Below are 23,345 nucleotides of genomic sequence, written 5' to 3' on the forward strand. Positions count from 1 at the left end.
AACCAAGTAGGTTTCCAAAGTGAGTGTATTTTATATTCCTGCCTGCAGTGTATGCCAAAGTTTGATATTGTCTGTCTTCTCAATGTGAGACATCCAAGTGAATATCTAGTTGTATCATTGTGGTTAGTGTGTCTCTTTTTAACGTAACATCTTAGAGATGTATGAGACTATAGAGATGCCCATTTGATTCTTTTATTTCCAAATTAGAATTGGCTACTAATCCTTTTTATTTCATATAATTAGTTTAAACCCCTAATTTTATGTCATTTCCTTTGGAATACATCATATATACCTTCATTAAGTTTTAAAAATATAGGATAGTTATATGTATTTATATTATAAGCCCCTAGAAAAGCTATATGTTAATTTACTTATATTTTAAAAATAGTGCTTACTGAAACACTTATTCCTATGTATATATCTGATGTCATAATTATCTGAAAGTCTGTGAGTTTGTTCTGAAGAAGTCCTGCTCTAAAGCTAAGCCTTTAGCCAATGGTTTACAGTAACCACAGGGCTCATGTAAAATGTGGCTAATTAAGATTCTTCATGTTTGAGCGCCACCATGTAGGTACATGGTATCTTACACCCACTAGCTGTAAATTAAAACTTGCAGAATATGAGCCTCAGCCCATGCAAAATGAAGTTATGTATAGGTGACTTGCTCTGTTTGAATTAATGAAGGGGCTGCTGGTATCGACCAGCTGTGCTCTCTGATGACAAAAACGAGTCTTGACATTTTGGGTAATGAAAATTCAGTTCAGCACCTCTTAGAGATATGTATGATAATATATTGTCAGTCAGAAAAGACAGAAGAGAAGCACAAACCTGGTCTTATTAAAATGGTGTGACATGTGGACACTGCTCGATCTCTGCTTTCTAGGGGGAATGTGTCAGGGGAAACCTCTTTTTAAGATGATAGGAATAACTCTCTTGTGGAACGGGGGAGAGGATTTGACTTTGGTACATGACCTCTTTGATAGTTGCCTTTGTTCATGATTCCTAGTTTTGTGGCTTGTTTTACTGGGTACAGGGTGAGACATGAAAGCTCTGGAAAGGATACTGGCCTTTTTGGCTTGACAGTATTAATGCAATTGTCTAGTTCATACCTTGTAAGCCCACTCATTATTTCCTCTGCATGTGTTTCTCTAGTTTAGCGGATTAGCTGCACTGTCTCTTCAAAGGCTATCCAATCAAGGAGGGGTTATTAAAACCAGGGCGATTTATGACTGAGAATTAATTAGAGAAGCATTTTCATGCAAAACATCCAATTTTTTGATTAGCAGTGGAGCAGGGCCGCAATTAGCACTCTAGGAAGCTTAAATTTCCAGCTTTTTGATTCTCAGGAAATGAGATTATCAAACCAGGGTCAGACACTTGACAGCAAAGCGAGAGTGGGGGAGTGTGAAATTATATCTTAAAAAAAGTTCTTTGATTTTGATTCTGAGATTGCTATTCAGGAAATAAAAAATTCAGAAGAGGAGAAAGACAAGAAAATCTCAGAGTGCAAGGGCTGCAGGCCTGGTTCTTCAGTGGCCTGTTTGTTGTGCAGACTGTCAGTTATAAATGTGTGTGCAGAGACTTGATAGATGTAAACTAGTGGGCTTTGTCTCTTTATTATTATTTATTATTTAATCCCCCTTTAATAAGTTTCTTTTGGTATACAATGTCTGAACCAATATCTAAAACGTTTGTATGCATTGGAGTGAAGCCATTTTTCTTCTATTAGGAAATGACACTTAGTTTCTAAATGATGGCTTGCTAATTTAAGTATCTATTCAATTTTTGTTGGTGTTTTTAATTATTTCAAATCGCTTCTGAAGTGAGGCATAGTTTAAGTAGTGAGTAATGTCAAGTCATAGACTACCACTTATTGATAAGTGACCTTTGTCAAGCCAGGTGTCTGAGTGAGATAAAGAATAAGGCTGCATCAGACCTGCTGTAAACCAAAGTATATTCTATCATTAATATAACTGGTTTTTACTAGGGAGGTGCAACATAATGAAATTCATTTGTTCTATAAAATATTTGTCACCTTTTGTCTTCTTAATTTAGACTTCTAATTTTAGTTGGAAATAGAAGAACAATGTATCATTTGTCTTAGCCCAGTGTGTAGTTAAAACTCATATGTCTCTTTAATCATTGGGTTTTGCGCTCCTCACAGAAACATAGAGACCCTTATCTGTTGTTTCAATACTCAACCATCTCTTCACTGCCCTGTCTTTCGTAGTTACCATGCCCTTAAAACTCTATGCGTAGTTTCTAAATACTACAGCCCATTTAGTTCACTTGTGTGTGCTCTTATGGATTGCTTGCTTTGTCATTTGCGGGCACCATTAATATTATAGACTCAGGTAGAACACTGGTAAAGAAGCCTTCTTTGGTCTGAATGGGGATGGTGCTGACCATTAGTGGGTCTGTTATACCAGCCTTGCTTTCTCCTTTTATTGTCAGGTTGTGCAGTTATTTTTAAAACCAGCTTGGTAAGCATATTCCATACCCTGCTAACCATGACTAGAAGAGACAGACACACAGCTCTTATACAATCAGAGACTTCTACTATTGCAATTTTCTTCCTGAAACATGTTATATAATTTTTGCAATTTCACTTTTGATTCTCAGCTTTGTGCCTCATTCTTGCTCATTTCTTTTCTTTTTTTGAAGAGTATCTATCACAGACTAGTTAGATAAAAATTAGCTGTTGTTTAATCTTGTGGAAGAAGAACTGCCAGTCAGAGGTCAAAGAGTAGACAATGTTGGATTTATAACTATCAGGTTGAGTGCTCATGTTTGGAGATGTTGATGAATATGCTTTTTAGTGTTCAATAAAATATTTGTTTAAAACATGTTTTGTTTTATATTTATAGCTATTTTCTTTGTTGAAGAATGACTACATATTTCCAATACTGAGAGAGAGAGAGAGAGAGAGAGAGAGAGAGAAAGAGAGAGAGAGAGAGATGAATTAGATAATCTTAACTTTTGTGTTTATGTGCCGGGGTAAACACTAATGTGTATCATTCCGGGAGCCCATGACACCCTGCAGTATTTGCAGATTTGTGGATGAGAGGCCAGTATATTGCTTTTATTAAGCTTGCAAAATGCTTTCATTATTTTTGCATGTATGATTACACACAAGCGACCATCCAAATATGTATCCTATTTGATTTCTATACTGAGTGTTATTACTTGTAGAAGAAAACATTAAAACAACTTAAGTCAAATGTAAAATAATATAATTTTAAAAATTAGCAATATTAATATTCAAGGTAAGTAGAAATAATAGCATTTATTAATGTTCAGGAAAATTTAACCAAAATTGTGTAATAATTAAATATGAATCAGTTTTAAAATAAAAATAATTTGTTACTTAGTAAAGTAGGCAAGCCAGGCTAATCTAAAGATATTTCCTCAGTATGAAGCTTTTTAAAATTACAGTTTGTCATAGCTTTGTCTATTAATTAATTAAGAAAATTGATTTGATTTAAGAGACATATAGTTAGTAATATACACATTATATGGACTCTCCAGTGGTGCTGTGATAGTGTTGGGTGCTGTCCTGAAAGCCCACTGCTTTGTCTGATGTACGTTATGTGTAGTCTATATGGTGATGTATGGTTGATGTGGACCAAGGCTATTTCAAAACATGCTAATGGTGAGTAGAAAGGAATGCTTTTAAGCCTTTCAAGTTCATTTAATTAACATTTAATAATAATAGAGGTGTGTATGTGTATGATTTAGTAAAAAAAAGATCCAGCTAATTTGCCATTAATTATACAAATATTTATTTGGTGAGATTCTCTGCCACGGACTTCTGAAATTCTCTTTAGTCTTAACTTGCTATTGAAGTCCTTGAATTGATAGGGCGTCCTCTTTTAGTGAAGATAATGTAAGGATGAAGAAACTCATTTTCTTAAGCATATAATCAGTCTAATTGATGTTTTTATGTGTTTGTAAGCACATGGTACATTTATAGGCCTTTGAGGTTAGGACTCTAGAGTTCACATACTAGGTTGGGAGAGAAACACACAGTATTTGAAATAGGTGAACAGTCTATTGTGGTGATGTGGAGTTGTTAAGCTTTTTAAGTAAGAATAAGTGGAAAGAAATATTGAAGACTAACTAAAGAGAATAAACTGACAGATGGCCACTACTTGACTAAAGTAGATACAAGTCTCAGGAGCGTCAGGCATTGCTCAAGCGGAAGGGTAGGCAGGTAGACTCGTGAGTCAGAGCCATCCACTTCAGCTTTTAAATAACTTACCTGAGTGCATTCTTTCCAGAGCTCGCAACCATATTTTTCATTTTCTTTAAGTGTTCATCTGCCAGTTTTTATAACTGTACCTCCCTGAGTGTCTTATGTGCAAATTTTCAGTTTATTTTAGTGGTTTCCTAGTCTGTTGTTGCTTGCCAGATACCGAATTAGAATTGTAACCTTTTGTAGCCATTATTTAAAATGATGAGTGGAAATGTTTTGTTTTCTTGGTAGGAAATGAGTTAGAACTATGAAAGTTTTCCTAAAGCAACACCAACAGTGACTGTCTGTATCTCCTATGAGCTTCTCTAAACTTTGACCTGCTAATATCAGCACCTAGGAAAGGAGTGAAAGAGCCCACCTACATTCTGACTGCTAACACTGCAGCTACCGTAGTGTTTCAGAGTTATCTCTAACTGCTTTATGGCAAAATAACAAAAGCTTGATGTTCTGTAGCTGGATTCCCTTAAATAATATAAAAGAAAGGGCAGGGGTTAAAAGTGACTAGTAGCTTCTATGACTTTGCACATTCCTCTGAGGGCACTTTAATTGCTATAATTTTGTGATTCATTCAGTTTAATTGTGTTAAGTATTTCTGAGGTCTCTTGCTCATTCCTTTTGCAGTTGATGCCCATCAGCAGCATTAAACACATGAAGTAGAAACTATCTCCTGTCTATAACGTCAATGGGATAGATAAATATATTGAAAAGAACTACTTTACCTACATGTCTTTAAAATGTTACAATGGAACACATGCTCAAGAGATATTTTGTTTATTTATTTTTGTCTGTTTTGTTTGTTTGATTGTTTGAGACCTGGTCTCTCTTTGTAACTCTGACTGTCCAGGAACTCACTCTGTCATCCAGGCTGGCCTCATTTAGAGTAACATCGCTCTGCCTCCTGAATGCTGGGATTAAAGGTTTCTTGCTTTACTCAAGAAATATTTTCAAAATTACTTTTTTCTATAGTGGCTGGCTGTGATGGTTTGTATATGCTTGGCCCAGGGAGTGGCATTATTAGGAGTTGTGGCCTTTTTGGAGTAGGTATGTCAATGTGGGCATGGGCTTTAAGACCCTCGTCCTAGCTGCCTGGAAGTCAGTCTTCTCCTTGTGGCCTACACATGAAGTTGTGGAACTCTCAGTGTGCTCCCCTGCACATTGCTATGATCTGGCTTTAATGATAATGCATTGAGCCTCTGAGCCTGTATGCCAGCGCTAATTAAATGCTGTCCTTTATAAGACTTGCCTTGGACAAGGTGTCTATGCACATAGTAAAACACTAGCTAAGATCCCGGCTTATTGTATTATATATGTAGTTAATGATAGATCATATTTTAGAATATCTAAATACATTATGAAAATATATTTCTTGGTATTGATACTTGATAGATTTATATTTTCGGTGAAAGTTCTTGACATCAATGTAGTTACTGTGATGTACCCATATACATTCTTAAGGTTTGAATAAATCTCAGTGATGTGGGGTCTCTTGAAAACATTGTATTCTGTATCTCCACATAAGACTACGAAGCATCTTTTGAGATAACTGAATCTAGTTTTAAAACTTAGAAAGCCAGTTTCTACTACCTAGTGAGTTCTGTGCCAGTCTGCGGTACATGAGATTGTGTCTCTACTTCTCCCTTCTCCTCCTCTTTCTCCTCTTTTTCCAATCCCTCATCCTCTTACAGCAGTAACAACAAACTACTGTCCAAAGCACATGCAGTGAAAAGTGTAAGTATTGTGTAAGTGCAGGCACATGTGTCTCAGAGGCAAATGCTATGAGCATTTGCGAATGAGCAGTCCCATTCTCCTGAAAGCTGCATATAATATGATTAAGTTCTTCATTTTTATGTATTTGAATTTTTACATACTTCAACTTCTTCTATTTTAAAAATGTTACAGCGAACTTGTGGGTATTCCTTAAAAGTATATATCTAGAAGGGACTAACAAGATAATCCTAAATAGGATTTAATTTGGGATAATCCTAAATTTGGTAGAGTCTGAATACTTTCTAAAATCGTTCATCAGCCTGAATTATTTGCAAAAGTCTATGGCCATGGATGATTCCTTTCATCCTTCACACCGCTTTTGATACCTTATCAGTTTTACAATTGTAAGCATTTTTAAGTTTTCTGAATTCCCCATGTAGAGGAATTTTAATCCAGCAACATGGCTGCTCTGGCATGGGATTACATCCAAAGATATGATCTGCCTGGGATACAGATATGCTATGGATTATAGTATGATATGGATGGAGTACAGACATGCCCTTAGTACATACCTTTAATTCCTAGCAGTGAAGGTAAGCTTATTTTGTAGAAGGAAACACCTATGTTTGAGAGCGATATCTAATGAAGGGACAAAGTAACAAACCAGAGAAAGATTTGACAGAATGAGTCAGAGATAGGATACGCCCAACTCACAGGAGAACAGACAGAAAGAGAGCCTACTTAAGAGCAGAGAGAGAAAAAATTTGGTGGTTTGGTAGGTGGTGAGGTATGTCTCTCTCTCTGTCTCTGTCTATCTGTCTCTGTCTTTGTCTCTCTCTCTAATACACACACACACACACACACACACACACACACACTGTCTTTGTGAATTTAACTTGGACAGTTTTACAGTGGTAAGTTACAGAGTGAATAAACTAAACACAGGTAAAGACAGAATGAGCCAGAGAAAGAGAAGGAGCCAAAAGATTAGAACATATTGCCAAAGTTAGTATGTGGGCAGGCAGAGCAATTTAGTCAGAAGCTGAGAGAAACCAAATTATATCAGTCAGCTTGTAAGGTTAGATTGCATGGAGGCTAGAAGCTTGCAGGCATAGGCATGGTTAGAATAGAGAAGGAAATGCACTGGGCTCTGCCCTAGTGCTGTATTTACTCTCATCTCACTGTTTCATCTGAGGAAATAACAGTTACATTAGGTTAGATTGCATGGAGGCTAGAAGCTTGCAGGCATAGGCATGGTTAGAATAGAGAAGGAAATGCACTGGGCTCTGCCCTAGTGCTGTATCATTCTCACCTCACTGTTTCATCTGAGGAAATAACAGTTATATTTACACCCCCAACTTGATAGGAATATACTTTGGGTTATTATTTGGAAAAGCGATAAAATTCAGATTGTAAACAGGCAGGATTCTTTATCTTTACAAGAACTTCATATACCTGTAAAGCCATTATAATAAAGACCTGTAGACGGCATTGCCCGAATCCTTTTACTTTGTATATCTGTAAATTAGCATTTCCAACGTCTTCCTGAAGCTGTTCCCCCGATACAAGGAATATACTTCAGGAACTGTATAATAAGTCTTAGAGTAAAATGAGGGAAGACAGAGATAGCCAGGATAAGCATGCCTGCCTCCTCTGACTACTTTTGCTTCTTCAACACTTTAGTACCCAGAAAGTATTCAATTCCCTTGTAGTATATCGAATCTAATAGAATCATGCATGTGCATTACCAGATCATCTGAATTACATCCTTCTCCCTGGGTCCACAGCAATTTGAAAAGATACACCCCCATCAAATGACATAAGACCTGTATCTATAGTAACAAATTAACAATTTATAATTGCAAGTTTGTATATATCTCCTTCATTTGAGTTTTATCCAGGAATCACACAACTGAAGATGAAGAATGCTCAGTATAAGGAGTGAAGGGCTAGTTGCTAAGCTTTCATTCATCAGAGATTTCAGACTAATTCTGAATCAAAAGTAAGGAATAGCTTTAGTTATTTACAAAGCATACTCATTCTTGACCATAATAAAATCCTTTCAGAATATATTATCTTTGCAATAGATTTTTAGCTGGACTATAGTGTCAGTTTTAATTTCTGTTGTTGTTGTTGTTCTTTCTTTCTTTCTTTCTTTCTTTCTTTCTTTCTTTCTTTCTTTCTTTCTTTCTTTTTTTTTTCTTTTTTTTTTTTTTTTTTGGTCTAAGCAATAGTAGCAACCTTTCTGTGACCCGTCCTGATCCTTGACAGTAAGTCATCAACACAGCCTCAGATAAATCTACTGGGTTCTGAGGTTCTGTGGAAAAGACATGAGATCTCCAATGGATGCTAAGAATTGGAAGGAGCAAAGGCAGGGAAGTCACAAGGACTGAGTCAGGACAGAGGTTAGGGTAGATAAGGGAGGGAAGAAAGTAGGTTATGTTGAAGCAAGATCCTTCAACATTGTCTTACCAGTCATATGACTTGGAGAGTCAGTTTTTCTAAGCCTCTGGTACATTAAGAGGTTATAATATGTTTGACTAGTTGGGAAGTGGGATCTATTAGTTGGGGTTCTCTAGAGTAAACTAGTTATGTCTATTTTTTACTTGAATGACTTCCATGCTGAACTCTAGCTATCCCAACCTTGACTGACTAAACAAAGTTCAAGAATCTTTAGCTGGTCTTCAATGTGTTCTAAACTCCTAAAGAAGTGCTCTCTAGTGACAGTGAAGGAATGGATGTGGTAGAAAAGTGAACGCAAGCAGAGAAAGTGCAAAATATTCCTTTATGTCCTAATGTAAGCTTCCAGAAGAAAGTGTGACAAAGATTAATGCCTTCCCTCCTAAAGATCTAGATTAAAGGTGTGTCTTTACACCTCATAAGTCCAGACTAGAAGTGGATTCACTCATTTTAATTCAAGCCAAAGTGTCACAGCTATGCCCTTTATTTCTGGATTGTAGTTTATTCCAGATATAGTCAAGTTGGCAACCAAGAGTAGCCATCACATAGAGCTTAATAGAATCTGTAGAATCAGGAAGCAGAAGTCACTATGGAATTTCCAGAGAATGTCAGATAAGAAGGTTTAAACTTCTTATCTGAGAGGAAGAATAAGAACAACAACATTAAAAGTCAAGCCAAGGGTCAATGCCTGCTGCTACAAATTATCTGCTATGGTCAGAAAACAAAACAAGAATGAACATTCTACATCATATTACCTGTTTAAGAAGATTGAGCAGGTCATAAGTTTTGTCACTGTATCCAAATCTCTGTGTTAGAACTTTGAATCTTGCCGGGCATTGGTGGAGCACACCTTGAATCCCAGCACTTGGGAGGCAGAAGCAGAGGCAGGCGGATTTCTGAGTTCGAGGCCAGCCTGGTCTACAAAGTGAGTTCCAGGACAGGCAGGGCTATACAGAGAAACCCTGTCTCGAAACCCCCCCCCCCAAAAAAAAAAAAAAGAACTTTGAATCTTCCTTTAAATCAGTTTGAAATCAAATAGCAGTTAGTATTTTCCTTTGCAGATGTATATATTACTATATAGTAGGCTGCTCCAAAGATCATCAAACATCAGATATTTATTATTGTTCATATCTTTCTATTAACTGGTTCATTCTCAGGATTTGAACCACTCAGATGGGATTAGCTGTTGTAAGGTTGTGTCCTCTGGTATAACTGGGACCTTGATTTACAGTGCCTGCCATTATTCAAGAAGATAGCTGGGTCTTCTTCCCATGACATCATGTCTCCTGTGCTTATGTGCCCATCAAGTATTTTTGAGTCACATTTGCTAATAACTCACATTTGAAGAATTGAAAGTTAGGGAAATGTTTATTCTCTTTGTCTGTCTGTCTGTCTGTCTGTCTGTCTCTGTCTCTTGTCTCTCTGTCTCTGTCGCTCTCTCTGTGTATGTGTGTGTGTTATGGGAGGCAGTGTAGAATCATAAAGTCTCACAAGTCAAGTAATAAGTTTGGCTTTCATTTCTTATATTACCAAATCAAAAAATTTTAATTATGAATCATCTCCCTTTTAGGTTTCCATCTTGAGTAAATTGTATGAAATATATAAAATAAAAAATAAAAAAACACTGCAAATTTGTACTCATTGCAACTCCAGAGAATTGCAGATAGGGACTGTAACATGTCTGCACATTTTTAGTTAGCCACATTGCTCAGAGTGCAGTGAAAAAGTAGCATCTACTTCAATGTTAAAGAGGAAGTATAGGTAAATGAAATTTCATGAGGCATTAGAGAACGTTAGGCAGTAATTTAAATGTTTTATGGAGATAGCAAGAGGAAATACTTATCATAAATAAAAATCAGGGCATGAATTTAAGTAGCACAACCTCAAAGATATAAATCCAACATATAGAGTAGGTAGGTATTCATTATCTATAAACCTTGAGAAAATTTATTGAAAAAAGTAATCAAAGTAGAAAAATAGCCAAGCAGAAAGGGTATTCATGAGATGTTGTCATAGAAACAGAGGATATTTCAGGATATTCCTGAGAATCATAGTTTAGAGAAGTTGGGCATTTGTAGGACACCACATCTGCAGCCATTGGCAGCAGATGCGGTTTCCTAAGACCCTATGCAAAGGAAGGGATGGTGTCCGAGGAATCAGATACACTCGAATTAGTGCAAAACCAACTTTAAAATCTACCAAGCTTCCTCCCTTTTATGCAACAAAATTAATTATGGATGGATAAAATATTAAGCGCAAATAAAACTACAAAATGTGTAGGTAAGCATAAACATGTCTCAGATGTTTGCTATACAAATTCTTGTACTTGAGCATAATGAAAAATCTCTGAGAAACCTCAAACCTACCATAATTCAAGCATTCCTAGTTAATAGTCAAAATTAAATTGAACAAAATTGTAATGAATTTGGCTCCCAAAATTTATTCATTACGAGCTTCCATAAAACTTTTTCTCTATTTTTTTATTGAAAATAGGTTTATTCATATAATATATTCTGATTATGGTTTCGTGCCCCATGACTCCTGTGTTTCTCCACCTTCTCTCTCACTAAGATCCTCACCCTTTCTGTCTCTCCTTAGAAAATCACCAGATATTTAAATAATAAATAATAACAATAAAGTACAGTATGATAAAACCAAACCACACACATTAGAATATTACAAGACACAAGGAAAGGGGGCAGAAAATCATAGTAAAGCAGAAGACGCATAGACGAGGAGTCATGGTTAGACCTGGAAGTTATTAAAAAAAAAACCCTGACAAAAACTTCTGAGACAAAACTTGAAGGCTGCCCATGCATTTGTTGTTTTAGCCCTTCTCTGTTGTGGATGGGACATGCTCTTAGGAGTGATTTGTATCCCTGTGAGGCTCTGTTTGGGAAGATTCATTTTTCACTTGTGAGTGGTTATCAAGTGGAGATAGGTTCTGAGTTTGGGATGGGGGCTTGTGTCTCCACTTCTCTCTGAGAGCTGAGCCTCCATCTGATTCAGACCTGTGCAGGCTGTGTGTGTACTCCCACAGTGTCTGTGTGTGTGTGTGTGTGCACTGCTCTGGCTTTGTTTAGGCAGCCTTGAGTCTTTGGTGTTGACCATCCGTTCTTCTCTTACAGTCTTTCCAGCATGTTTTCTGCAGTGTTACCTGATCCCTGAGGGCAGAGATTTGATGGAGACATCCCGCATAGGACTGAAAGTCGCAAGATCTCTCCCTGTCCACACGTTCTGTGGTTGTAGACCTTTGTATTTGTCACATCTACTGTAGGAGGAAGCTTCTCTGATGAAGTCTGAGCAAGGCACTCAATCATTAGTGTAGTAGAATGTTGTCAGGGGCCATTTTATTGCTATGTTCCTTTAGCAGAAGACTGATATTTGGTTTTCCTCTAAGTCCCTGGCCTATCTAGTCTCACATTCTTGGCCACAAGGGTAGTGTCGGGATAGATAACTGCTCATTGAGGGAGCTTTAAATGCAATCAGATTTTTTTTCTTTTTTCTGGCTATTGCTACAAGCTTTGTGCCACTGTTGCACTACTGATTGTTGTAGACAGGTCTCACTGTAGGCTGAAGGGTTCCTTCCAGTATCATGAATGGTAGTGCAGAGGAACAAGGGCACTAAGTCGGAACCAGCCCAATTACTGTGTTCAGTAAGTTGTATAGTTGTATTCAGCAACATTTTCAACTTTACTAACCATTTAGGGAGAACAATCAATAGTGTGGGTTGTTTATTGGTCACATGTGCCCACTTTGGCCTTCAACTGATTTACATATAACCATTCCAACTTTACATGTGTTATAGCCTCATATTTACCATATTATTTATAATACTTTTTCATTTTTAAATTTTAACGTCATTTGGGATATAGTGTATGTGTGTGTTTGTGTGTGTATGATTGTGTGTGCCCATGCATACATATGACCACATTTGTGGCTATAATTTTTAAATTTTTGTCTTTTTATGAACAGTTTAGCTTATACAAGTAACCTGGTAAATATTTAAATATGAATGCATAGATTCTGAGACTCCTGTTTTCTCCTGCTCTGAAATTCAGTTGATGAGTTTGTTGATGAAGAAACAGATTGGGGGAAAATGGGGGAAAGTGCTTGGTAAATAATAGTGCATATTAAATGTTTTGTTATAAAAATATTTAAAAATCTGATCTTTATGTTTCACTAAAAAATGAATGGCCATTGAAGCCACAATATGCAGTGTATATAATGAGTAATTTCAGTGTAAACTAAAGTTAATAAACCATTTGCTGCCATTTTAAATTTTCTCCACCTTGATTTGCATTATATGTCTCCTACATTTTCCCTCCCCTCTTGCCTTTCCTTTCTTCCTTCCTTTCCAATCTTTCTCCTCTCTCCCTTTCACATACTCTCTCCTTCCTGCCAACAATCTCAGCTAGTGTGAAGGTTTTGAATTTCATTTATTATTTGTCCTATTTAGCCATAAAAGTCATTCAGTTGTTTATTTGAGAGTACACTAGTGTGGTGGGAATGTGTTCTGATGCAGGCTGCTTCCTGTTATGAGGATGTGTTGTGTGGGATAGTGACTCCTCAGGGCTTTGAGTGCTTGCTACATAGTCTCTGTAGTGAACTGAGCCAGTGTGAAATTAGATAGTGCAACTGATAGTGTTTCCAAATTTTCAAAAAGGCATTTAAATAAACCAATTTTTGACTTTTATTGTGTTGAGTACACCTCTACTCATTTGTACAGTAACTTCTTAAGCTGTTTCCTACCATGGGAAATACTAGTTGAAAGACTTGAAATCTTGAAAATTTGCTTGATTTGAGTGTGTGTTTGTGTGTGTTTGTGTGTAACAATTAAAATTTTGTTTGTAAATCTGTCTTCCATCCACAAAGAATAACATTTTCTTTAATGATTTTCTCTTTTCAAGTATTCAATTTTGCAAACTTCAAAGATTTCCTGGTTACAAATTCTGAGAGTATTTGTTTGCATTTATTTATATATTTCTACAGATTTTGAAGTTCCTGTGTACCCCCAATGCATTTCAACTCTATTGGGGATAAACAAGCATAACCCTAGAACAACACCTCCAGGGTATATCCATTGTACTTATGATTGGTTAAATATTCCTCTTTTGAGTATCTATATCTATTTCTGTAACTTTGTTACAATAATGCAGTAGGTTCCATTTAACTAAAATTGGATGTAATTATCTTATCTTAGGACCTTTATTGATTAAAATAAAAGTTAGTAAATGTGTTTCCTCAAGGCCAATATTCCCTTTTTGCCATTAGTAAATCTCAAGAGGTAAAAGTAAAGTTTACTACAATTTACAATTTACAATTGAGTGACTTGTAATCACTCTAATGTGCTAATTTTTAATTTCTGGAGCTAGCAAAAGTTCATCTAAGCCAAGTCCTGCAGCAAAGCCTTCCAAGGCAGGTGTAGGCATCACTGTATCTGTCTTCAGTGTGCACTGACGCTCTTCAGGGTGCTTTATATGTGTTATTTGTTTGAGTTTTAGCCATAACTTTGTAGTAATTTTTCTCCATTATAAACATTACCTATAATGAATTTCAGGAAACACAACAATAGCTTCTGCAGCTTGTAGACAAAGACAGTAATATGATGGAATGATCAAATACAAATGCTCCTTTAATTTATTTTACCAAGACATTTATACATGTTTTATTTATAAGGCAATTGAAGTCATTTATTTTGTATGGAATTCTTCTTCTTCTGAATAACAAATAATATATTATCATATATACCACATTGTAGGAGGGAATGATGAAAGCCATATTTGAAAATGAAAGTTTAATATTTGGGGCTCATTGGGCACAATTATAGTTGGTACTCTCTTTTTTTCAAGGAAATCATAATTCCATGTGCAGAGTTTTCAAAAATAGAATGACATGCAGCACAGAGGAATGTATTCAAGAGGGAAAGAATGGCTTTCTTTTGCTTATTCTTCCCTCCCTTCCTCCCTTCCTCCCTGTCTTCCTCCCTTTCTCTTCCTCTCCCTCTCCTTTCCTCTCCCTCCCCTCCCCTCCCCTCCCCTTCCCTCCCCTCCCCTCCCCTCCCCTCCTTTTCCCTTCCCTTTCCTTTCTTGTTGCTTTTCCTATCTACAGAACATTTTAAATACACAAAATTCTATGGTATCCCCCTAACTTATCTTCAGTTTAAATTCCAGCTAATGTGTATAATGTGCTATAGGGTCCCCATGTTCTGATTGCTTGAAAGTCTAGCACAACAGAATTTTTAAAGCGGGAAAAAATCAAACTTGAAAAAAGTTAAAACTTCACAACCTCATAAAATAATGACCTTGAGCTTTTAAAATAGATTCTACCACATTAAGTTCAGTAAACTTTTGAATATGCTAAGTTCTATGTACTTTGGTTTGGTGAGAGTCATTTAACGCTGATATTCCTTTATAATCTTTCTATCCTATTTTTGTCTAAAACAAGATTATGAGTCATGGAGCCCTGTGTACTCCTCAAAATAACGTTTTTAAGTGTATTAAGGAGTCCATCATATAGAAAGAACCGCCTGTATTCAAATATACTTATAATAAATAACAAATTATAATAACATGTCTAATAATCATATAATTACAGCACTGTGTTATAAAATTATTTTTGTTTTTATTTCTGAGAAATTGTTATCCTAATATAATTGCTTATGATTGTGATCATAGTTAAATAGTTTATATTTGTGCTCATACATTTCAGTTCTAGCCTTATCCTTCAGCTTGAAAAGCTCTCTTTCTATAAGAAGAAACTCTGCCTCTATCACACTTCCTTTTAGCTGTTCCTCTAGGGATAGACAAGTTACTTTGGTGTTATTCCTGAAGGGCTACATTGGCAGAAGAGGTCTGATTTTTTGACAGAAGTGACACATAATTGGTGTATTATTTTTTCATTCCAATAACTGGCACATGCTTCCCTCACAAGGCCAGAACATTATTGTTACCCAGCCTGTTGAAAGGTTTAAAGGTCCTTTCCCTCCCTCCCTCCCTCCCTCCCTCCCTCCCTCCCTCATTCCCTTTCCTCTTTCTTTCTTTCTTTCTTTCTTTCTTTCTTTCTTTCTTTCTTTCTTTCTTTCTTTCTTTCTTTCTTTCTCTCTCTCTCTCTCTCTCTCTCTCTCTCTCTCTCTCTCTCTCTCTCTCTCTCTCTCTTTCTTTCTTTCTTTCTTTCTTTCGTTTTTCTCTTACTCAGTATGTAGACCAGGCAGAAAACTCACAACAATCTGCCTGCCTCTACCTCCTCAGTGTTGGAATTAAAGGTGTGTGCCACCACTGGCATTGAGGAAGTTCTTATTTCAATGAGATTGAATAGATCAAAGCATAAGTGAGTTAATCAGAAATCCTTACTGTTCTTTTCAATTTATTTATATGAATTAAGTACATTTATAATATTTATTAATTATATATTATATATTAATATTTATATTATATTTATATTAATAGGGGCCCATTGGTCTTGCAAACTTTATATGCCTATGTACAGGGGTACGCCAGGGTAAAGAAGTGGGAGTGGGTAGGTAGGGGAGCAGGGAGCGGGGAGGGTAGAGGGGACTTTCAGGATAGCATTTGAAATGTAAATGAAGAAAATATCTAATAAAAAATGAAAAGAAAAAAAAAAAACATCTGACACAAGTCCCGAAAGGGTAAAAATGTGCATTGGAATATTAAGTGCATTTCTAAATATTGACTCTCTCCTTCCAAGTTGATATCAGCTATGAGATCATCAGAAGACTAGGGAGATATGGCATTGGGTTGACAAAGTGTTGAGACTTACTCAAAGGTAGGTGATCATTTAATATTTTTAGTCAGACAGCCTCAGAGCAGTACTGAGAGTCAGAGGCCTATTGGTACCTACTGTAGAGTCCGGTTAGTTGTCCCTAACCAGAAACTTGATACAAAATATTTTCAAACTAAAAAAGTCAGAGTCAGTGTGGTTTTCTGAACTAAAGAATAGAGAAAAACGTGAATGTGACATGGAAGAAAAAGATCCCGTGTGCACAAGTGTGTATTTAAATTCCAATTTTTTCAGATATGCAAGCCTCAGCAGATGTATGAGTTAGCATTTGCCCTGCACCTCTGACTCTGAGGTCTGCAGAGATTTTTGTCTGTATATTTTTTGCTGCAGTGAACTCTGTCGTTGTGAACAGCTGGGAATGGAGTGTAGCTCATTAAGACAGGAGGTCTTATCCAGGCCTCCCCTGCATCCTGAAGAGTATTGAGCATGTCTTGCTTCCCCAGATCTGAAGTATCCATTTTCTTACCACCTAGTGTTCGCCTGCACTTACTGAGAAACGCTGTGGGCCCCATTGCCTCTTTGAATGATGGGCATGGTGTATACCAGCTGTTCCCTTTTTACCCTCCTTGCCTTCTCCTCTGGCTTTTTGTTATGTTTATGGCTTATCTGTGCCTTTTATTTAAAAAATAAATAAAACCCCAGTGTAATTAGAACTTGTCATTTGTTTGTGTAGCTTGAAGAGTCTCAAGAGCAGGTTTTTCAGAGTAAATCCCTGTCTCTGAGATACTGCTGCAAAGAGGGCTGTTGCTGAAAGCGGTTCCTCTTGCTTGCACTTAAGTTTTCATGTCTGGTGATTGCTCGTATTCCTCCATTTGATGGTAGTGGTAATTTATAATCTTATCCAAAATGCAGTTAGTAGATTGTAGGTCATGATTCAAGCTTTGTCTTTTCAGTAGCAGCAGCATGGCCTAGTATATATCCAGCCTCTTAGTGGATTACGTAAATACAGATGTCTCTGCTCAGTTTGATGTGGCATCGCTGTTTGTTTATATGGTTTAATTATTCTGAATTTTTAAAAAAGAGAGGTCATACTAACCGTGTTACCTCTTTGGAGATTCAGACTCCCATTTAGGCGATCATGTCTGTGTTTGAAGGCTTTGTCAGTTTTACACAGGAGCTATGCAAGAATGTCCAGGAGATTCCACGTGGACCTTCCTGTGGAATTAGTTGGGCACAGGAAAGTACCAGTCTCTGCTTTCATGGATGTTGAAAATGCAATATGTCCTGGACTCCTATGCACACTGTTTATGTAGTCCCAATGGAAGCGTTAGAATAGATGAGGTCAATTGGGTTCAGAAGAGTTTCCTCAGTGCTATGAGGCTCACAAGCTCAGCTGTGCTAGAGACAATATCTGATTCTAATGCACAGGCTCTAGGCCCCAGCTTCATGCTTATAAGCAACGAGCTCTACGAGCTGAGATGGCGTGCCCTAACAGTTTAGAAAAGGAGAATGAAATCATTTCAATAGCTGGGGATATTTCCTTTACTGTCACCAAACTTTTAAAAAAAATGTACTTTGTGTAGTGTTTATTGATTCAAGAAAGTTCTGTGATTTCTGAATCATTCATTAGGCACAAATGGAAGACACTGTTAGTTCTGAGGAACACATAGGAAAAGTTGAAGTCCAGAAAGATGATCTTTCTGGTTACCTTTTCTGGATAAGGAGTGTTATCTGCATGACCCTGAGTGTGGCTGAAAGGTCACCCCCCCACACCCCCCCCTTTTTTTCCTATTAAAGCATTCTAAGGCATTTGACATTTCTGACATGATAGCAAGACACAGAAATAGTATGTGACAGCATCATTGAATATATGAATGGAGTGATAAACTCCTTGTAGTCCATATACATACAGATATTTCTGAGTGTATATGTATGTGTGTGTGTATGTGTGTGTAAGTGTGTATGTGTGTGTTTCTTTAGCAAAGACAAACTATAGGTTTCAAGAGAGAAAATATTTTTAATTAAAATAGCAATATAATGTCCACCATTGTGACTGGAAAGATGGCTCAACAGTTAAGAGCCCTGACTGCTCTTCCGAAGGTCCTGAGTTCAAATCCCTGCAACCACATGGTGACTCACTACTGTCCGAAACGAGATCTGGCATCCTCTTCTGGAGTGTCTAAACACAGCTACAGTGTACTTACATATAATAAATAAATATATCTTTTTAAAAAATGTCCATCATTAATAATTCCTTGTAAAATATTGTTGGTGGTATCTTTTAAAATTTTAATTAGCAGTTAGTTATATATGATGGGCTTCATTATGACAAATTTCATATGTGAATATAATCCATTTCATATTTATTTCTCTCCCCAATTGCCTGTGTTTGATCCATTTGCACTGATCACCTTTCCTTATCAACTAGTCCTTTATAAAATAGTTTCCTCCTCCCCCTCTCCTCCTTTCCTTCTGTTTTCTTTGGATTGTCCAAAGTGAGTTTAATTAGGGTTGCTTAGAAGAATATGGATGAGAGGTTGTTTATAGAAGCCTGGTACCTTACTAGTGACTATATCAATGAAGACAGTATTTCTTCCTCCCCCAGCAACCATTGGCTGTATTTATATACTCAGGTGTTGCCCTGCTAATTAAGGATGAAGTCTACTACTGTCTGTATAACCTTCTGAGTTCAGCCTAAACTGGTGGACTCCCTTTGGCTTCTTCTCTGACCTTTTCTAGGGAGTTCAAAACTCCCCACACATCTCTCCCTTTGGAATGTCAACTAACCTTGGTTAGAGTATAGGTTCAGCATCCTTTCTCTTGATAAGAACCCAAACAGCAAGCACTGGAGATCCCTGGAGTATCCCCCCCACCCCCCGCAGGCTAAGGAAGCATCTCAGTGCCTTAGCCTTCAGCCTTTGCCCAACCCGGATATTCCTACCCCAAATCCCAAAGCTGTATAACCCAGAGTCACCCCAAGTAAAGCTGATCTGTCTCTCTGAAGCTGGCCCCAATGTGTCATTATTAATGTTCAGATTCACTGGCCATCTGAAACCCTGTTCCTCTAGTCTGCTCCCTTCCTGCTAGGGGAGAAGGGAGACTTACACTCAGGGAAGAGTCTAGCCTTGTAAGCTTCTGCCATTTCCATGATAGGATCTAGTGCAGGTAATTACAGCTGCTGTGAAGTTCAAGATGCAGTGGACATGCGGTGCCCAGGGTTCAGTGCGCCGCGTCACTCTGCTTCTTCCTTTGACCGTCTCTGTACACTGTCAATATGGTTTGCAAACCTGAAGAGGGGGTGGTTCTGATGTCCTATTTATGGTTGGGTGCCACTGATGTTAATTTTTGTGAGATGCTATCTTAACTTATTTAATTGATTAAAAATGTACTTATAAGGTATTTCTTGAACCATATATCTCCAATTTTTTTTTGGAATCTAAACATTCAGAATGAATATAATCATGCATTTACATTTACTTTTTACATAATGAACATTTCATGTTTATGCTTTATCTATATCATTATAATAATCTACTCAGTTCTTAACTATAGTTGTAGTAACAGAATTTATTGTTTATTTTTGAATACTGACTAATAGGTTGCATAGAACAAGGACACAGTGCAGTATTATAATGAAATTAAAAAAGATCTAATTGTAGGCAGGAGATGTGACAGCATCATTCATTTATTTAGAGAAATATCAGAGTTGAGAGCAAATATAACAAACTTGGAGCTCTAAGTTTATAGGAAAAAAAGGCCTTTAAAAAAAACATGTTAAAAGCTGTCTGGTAGTCCTTAGGGAGAACAGTCCCTTTTAGTTGTGGTTGAGATTCAGTCCTTCTGCCCCTTTGTGGTCTGCCTGACTTAGAAATATGGTGTCTTCTATAAAGAAGCAAGTTGCTATTGAATCGCTTAGGACCAGAGTACATTGTTATTTCTAGTTTGGGAGTACCCAGTATCTTTGGAAACTCCTCCTTTCCGTTTCACTCTGTGACCCTCCATAATTTAGTAGTTTTGTAAAAATAATAAAGGGATAAGGGGAGACTGGCTTGGTCTAGGGTCACTTACTTCCGTGGAATCTCTCAGGAACGCCTGGGCTTTCCCTCTATGCTGGGCTTGGACAGAGTGTGCCCAGAGTTGCGCCGCTTAGTTTTATAGCTGAGTAATTGTCCTCAGTGTTGAGTGCTTTCTGTCACGTGATCCCGTGGTAGTGACTACATGCAGAAAACAAATTTGAGAAGCAAAATGAAAACGGAAGTCTAGGAAAAAGATAGTAATACTGTTTTCCTCTAGACAGTAGGATTTGGGAGCGACTCACCATGTTAAAAATGGGCCACATCTGACTTTATATTTGGAAGTCTTTGAAAATTAACAATGGGGGAGGGCACCCAAAATTATTTATTTAATGTGAATTTGTTTGTAGACTGCAATAATTGACTTACTTAACAGCAATAAGGTAATTCAGATAATTTCAGAAAATTTACCTTCAAGAAGGAATTTAATAAAGGATAATTTAGACAATTATATTAGGCATGAGTAAGGGCAGTTTGCTAAAAATGCGGTTAATGTTAAAAGCTAGAGATCATCTCTGAATGTAGTTTCTTTTCTGAGATTTCAGTAGGAAAATTACATGGATGGAGCATGACCCAGAAACAGGCCTGTCAGTGATTGCCAGTGGGAGTAATTGAAGATTTGTGCATGTTGATTGACTTTCAGTATCTGATTACAGACACTCAGGGCAGTGCATCTTGTCCTTTTTATCTCTTTTGTTACCTCTTCTTAGAACTGCATGTACAATGTGTTGTGCTTATCTGTAGATTCCTAGATCCATAGAAGTTTTATCTGTTTCTCTTGAGTGTGTGCAGAGGGGAGTATTTCAATCAATTTCATTGCTAACACACAGCATCTGAATTCAGCTGTACTAGAATACTGAGACTAATGTTTGATGTGTGAATACTTTATTCTCATAAAGTTCCATCTATGTGAGTGTTTGAAATCTCTCATGATCTTGGGTTCTGAGCTATTGTAGCTGTGAGTGACCACTTTTTTTTTTTCCTGTAAGATGTATTTATTATATATAAGTATACCATTGCAGTATTCAGACACACCAGAAGAGGGCATCCGATCTCATTACAGACAGTTATAAGCCACCATGTGGTTGCTGGGATTTGAACTCTTTTTTTTTTTTTTTTTTTTTTTTTTGGGGGGGCCGAATGACACCTTCTGCCACATTGAAATCTTGTCAGCAGGGTAGAATTTTGTAGCTCAGGTCCAGCATGCTTTCTCTGTATCTCTTACTACCATTCAATGCAGAGAAAGGCTTTTTTTTTTTTTTTCCATTTTTTATTAGGTATTTCGCTCATTTACATTTGCAATGCTATACCAAAAGTCCCCCATAGCCACCCACCCCCTCTCCCCTACCCACCCACTCCCCTTTTATGGCCCTGGCGTTCCCCTGTACTGGGGCATATAAAGTTTGCGTGTCCAATGGGCCTCTCTTTCCAGTGATGGCCGACTAGGCCATCTTTTGATGCATATGCAGCTAGAGTCAAGAGCTCCGGGGTACTGGTTAGTTCATAATGTTGTTCCACCTATAGGGTTGCAGGGATTTGAACTCTTAACCGCTGAGCCATCTCTCCAGCCTGAATGTCCACTTTTTAAAAATGCCATTTTGGCACAGTTCATTGTTTTAAGAAGGCTATCTTTAAGAACGTATATCAGAGCTGGGCAGTGGTGGCTCACGCCTTTAATCCCAGCACTTGGGAGGCAGAGGCAGAGGCAGGAGGCAGGAGGCAGGAGGCAGGAGGCAGGAGGCAGGAGGCAGGAGGCAGGAGGCAGGAGGCAGGAGGCAGGAGGCAGGAGGCAGGGAGGCAGGGAGGCAGGGAGGCGGGAGGCAGGAGAGGCAGGTGGATTTCTGAGTTCGAGGCCAGCCTGGTCTACAAAGTGAGTTCCAGGACAGCCAGGGCTATACAGAGAAACCCTGTATCCAAAAAAAAAAAAAAAAAAAAAGTATTTCAGTACTGTCAACAGAGAGTCTGTTCATTATGTGTGTGCATGATGGACTTTTATGTTTTAAGAATGGAATTCTCCGCACCTCTATGTCAGAATCGACTTTCTGCTGTAGGTTTTCTGTTGCTTTTTACAAAGCTACAGTAGTGCCCAGTTTTGTCTATACTATTTAGTATGGACTTTCAGTTTGTGTTTCATAAATTTTTTTTTCTGATTTTAAAGCCGTACTCTGCTACTGCAAACATTGGTGGATACATTACCTGATGGCAGAAAACAGAAGTGTGCTATTATTTTCTATAAGAGTACGTTTTCTCATGTGTACTAGCATCTGAGGGATTCTTCTGTGTCCAGCTGCTGCTGAGCTGCTGAGCTGCTGAGCAGGCCTTGGTGGCACTGGAGTAGGCGGTAATTAAAGGAAAGCAAGGGAAGGTGAGGTTAGTGTTCTGAAAGCTGTGTTTAGTTGTTTGCATTTATTGGTTTGGTTTTGCTTTTGTTTTTGTTTTTTGGTTTTTTGAGACAGGGTTTCTCTGTATAGCTCTGGCTGTCCTGGAACTCACTTTGTAGACCAGGCTGGCCTCCAACTCAGAAATCCACCTGCTTCTGCCTCCAGCGTGCTGGGATTAAAGGCATGCGCCACCACCGCCCGGCTGTATTTATTGGTTTTTTTTTTTTTTTTAGTGTGTATGTGCATATGTGTGTAAGTGCATATATTCCACAGTATACCTGTAGAGATCTGAAGTCAATTTTAAGAGTTAGTTCAGTCTTCCAACTATGTAGGTGATCAAACTAAGGATGGACCTTAAGTTTGGCAGCAAGGCAAGTACCCGTACTGAGACACCTTGCTTGCTTTAGGGTTTTGTTTGTTTGTGTAGTTTGTTTGTTTGTTTGTTTTTGTTTTGTTTTGAGGGAAAGGCTTGGGGATCTGGAGCAATAGTTCAGTCAGTCATGAATGACACTGGTTCAGTCAGTCCTCAATAGTGCATACTGTTTTTGTAGGGTTTGTTTTGTAGTACCCAAGAGAGGTGGCTCATGATTGCTTGCAACTCCAGTTTGAGGGAGTATAACATGGTCCTGTGAACTCCATTGGCAACTGCATTTCCGTGCACATATATCCCCACCCACATATGCATAATTAAAATAAAATAATTCAAAAATGCTTTTTAAATTAAAACCA

The 23,345-nt window shown here is 37.6% G+C and overlaps 1 protein-coding gene and 1 long non-coding RNA gene across 4 annotated transcripts in view; both read left to right on the forward strand.

Moving 5' to 3' along the window:
* The window catches only part of Gm38785, a 31,978-nt gene extending 21,585 nt beyond the window's left edge, over positions 1–10,393 (forward strand). The window contains exons 1-2 of the long non-coding RNA XR_868957.2: positions 1–7,040; positions 7,177–10,393. The exon at positions 1–7,040 is cut by the window's left edge and continues 21,585 nt beyond it. This is a non-coding gene — a long non-coding RNA (predicted gene, 38785). The remainder of the gene's footprint in view (positions 7,041–7,176) is intronic.
* Exoc4 (exocyst complex component 4) overlaps positions 1–23,345 on the forward strand; it is a 724,890-nt gene that overhangs the window by 215,357 nt on the left and 486,188 nt on the right. The window contains exon 10 of one of the 3 annotated variants that reach the window (NM_001347089.2): positions 11,551–12,700. The exons of the other annotated variants lie outside the window; for them this stretch is intronic. Within the exon in view, the coding sequence (NP_001334018.1) occupies positions 11,551–11,699 (149 nt within the window). The 3' untranslated portion in view covers positions 11,700–12,700. Of the gene's footprint in view, positions 1–11,550; positions 12,701–23,345 lie in introns of those variants that run through there. 3 annotated transcript variants of the gene reach the window in all.

Source organism: Mus musculus, chromosome 6 (genome assembly GCF_000001635.26).
Source record: "Mus musculus strain C57BL/6J chromosome 6, GRCm38.p6 C57BL/6J".
Taxonomy (NCBI): Eukaryota; Metazoa; Chordata; class Mammalia; order Rodentia; family Muridae; genus Mus; species Mus musculus.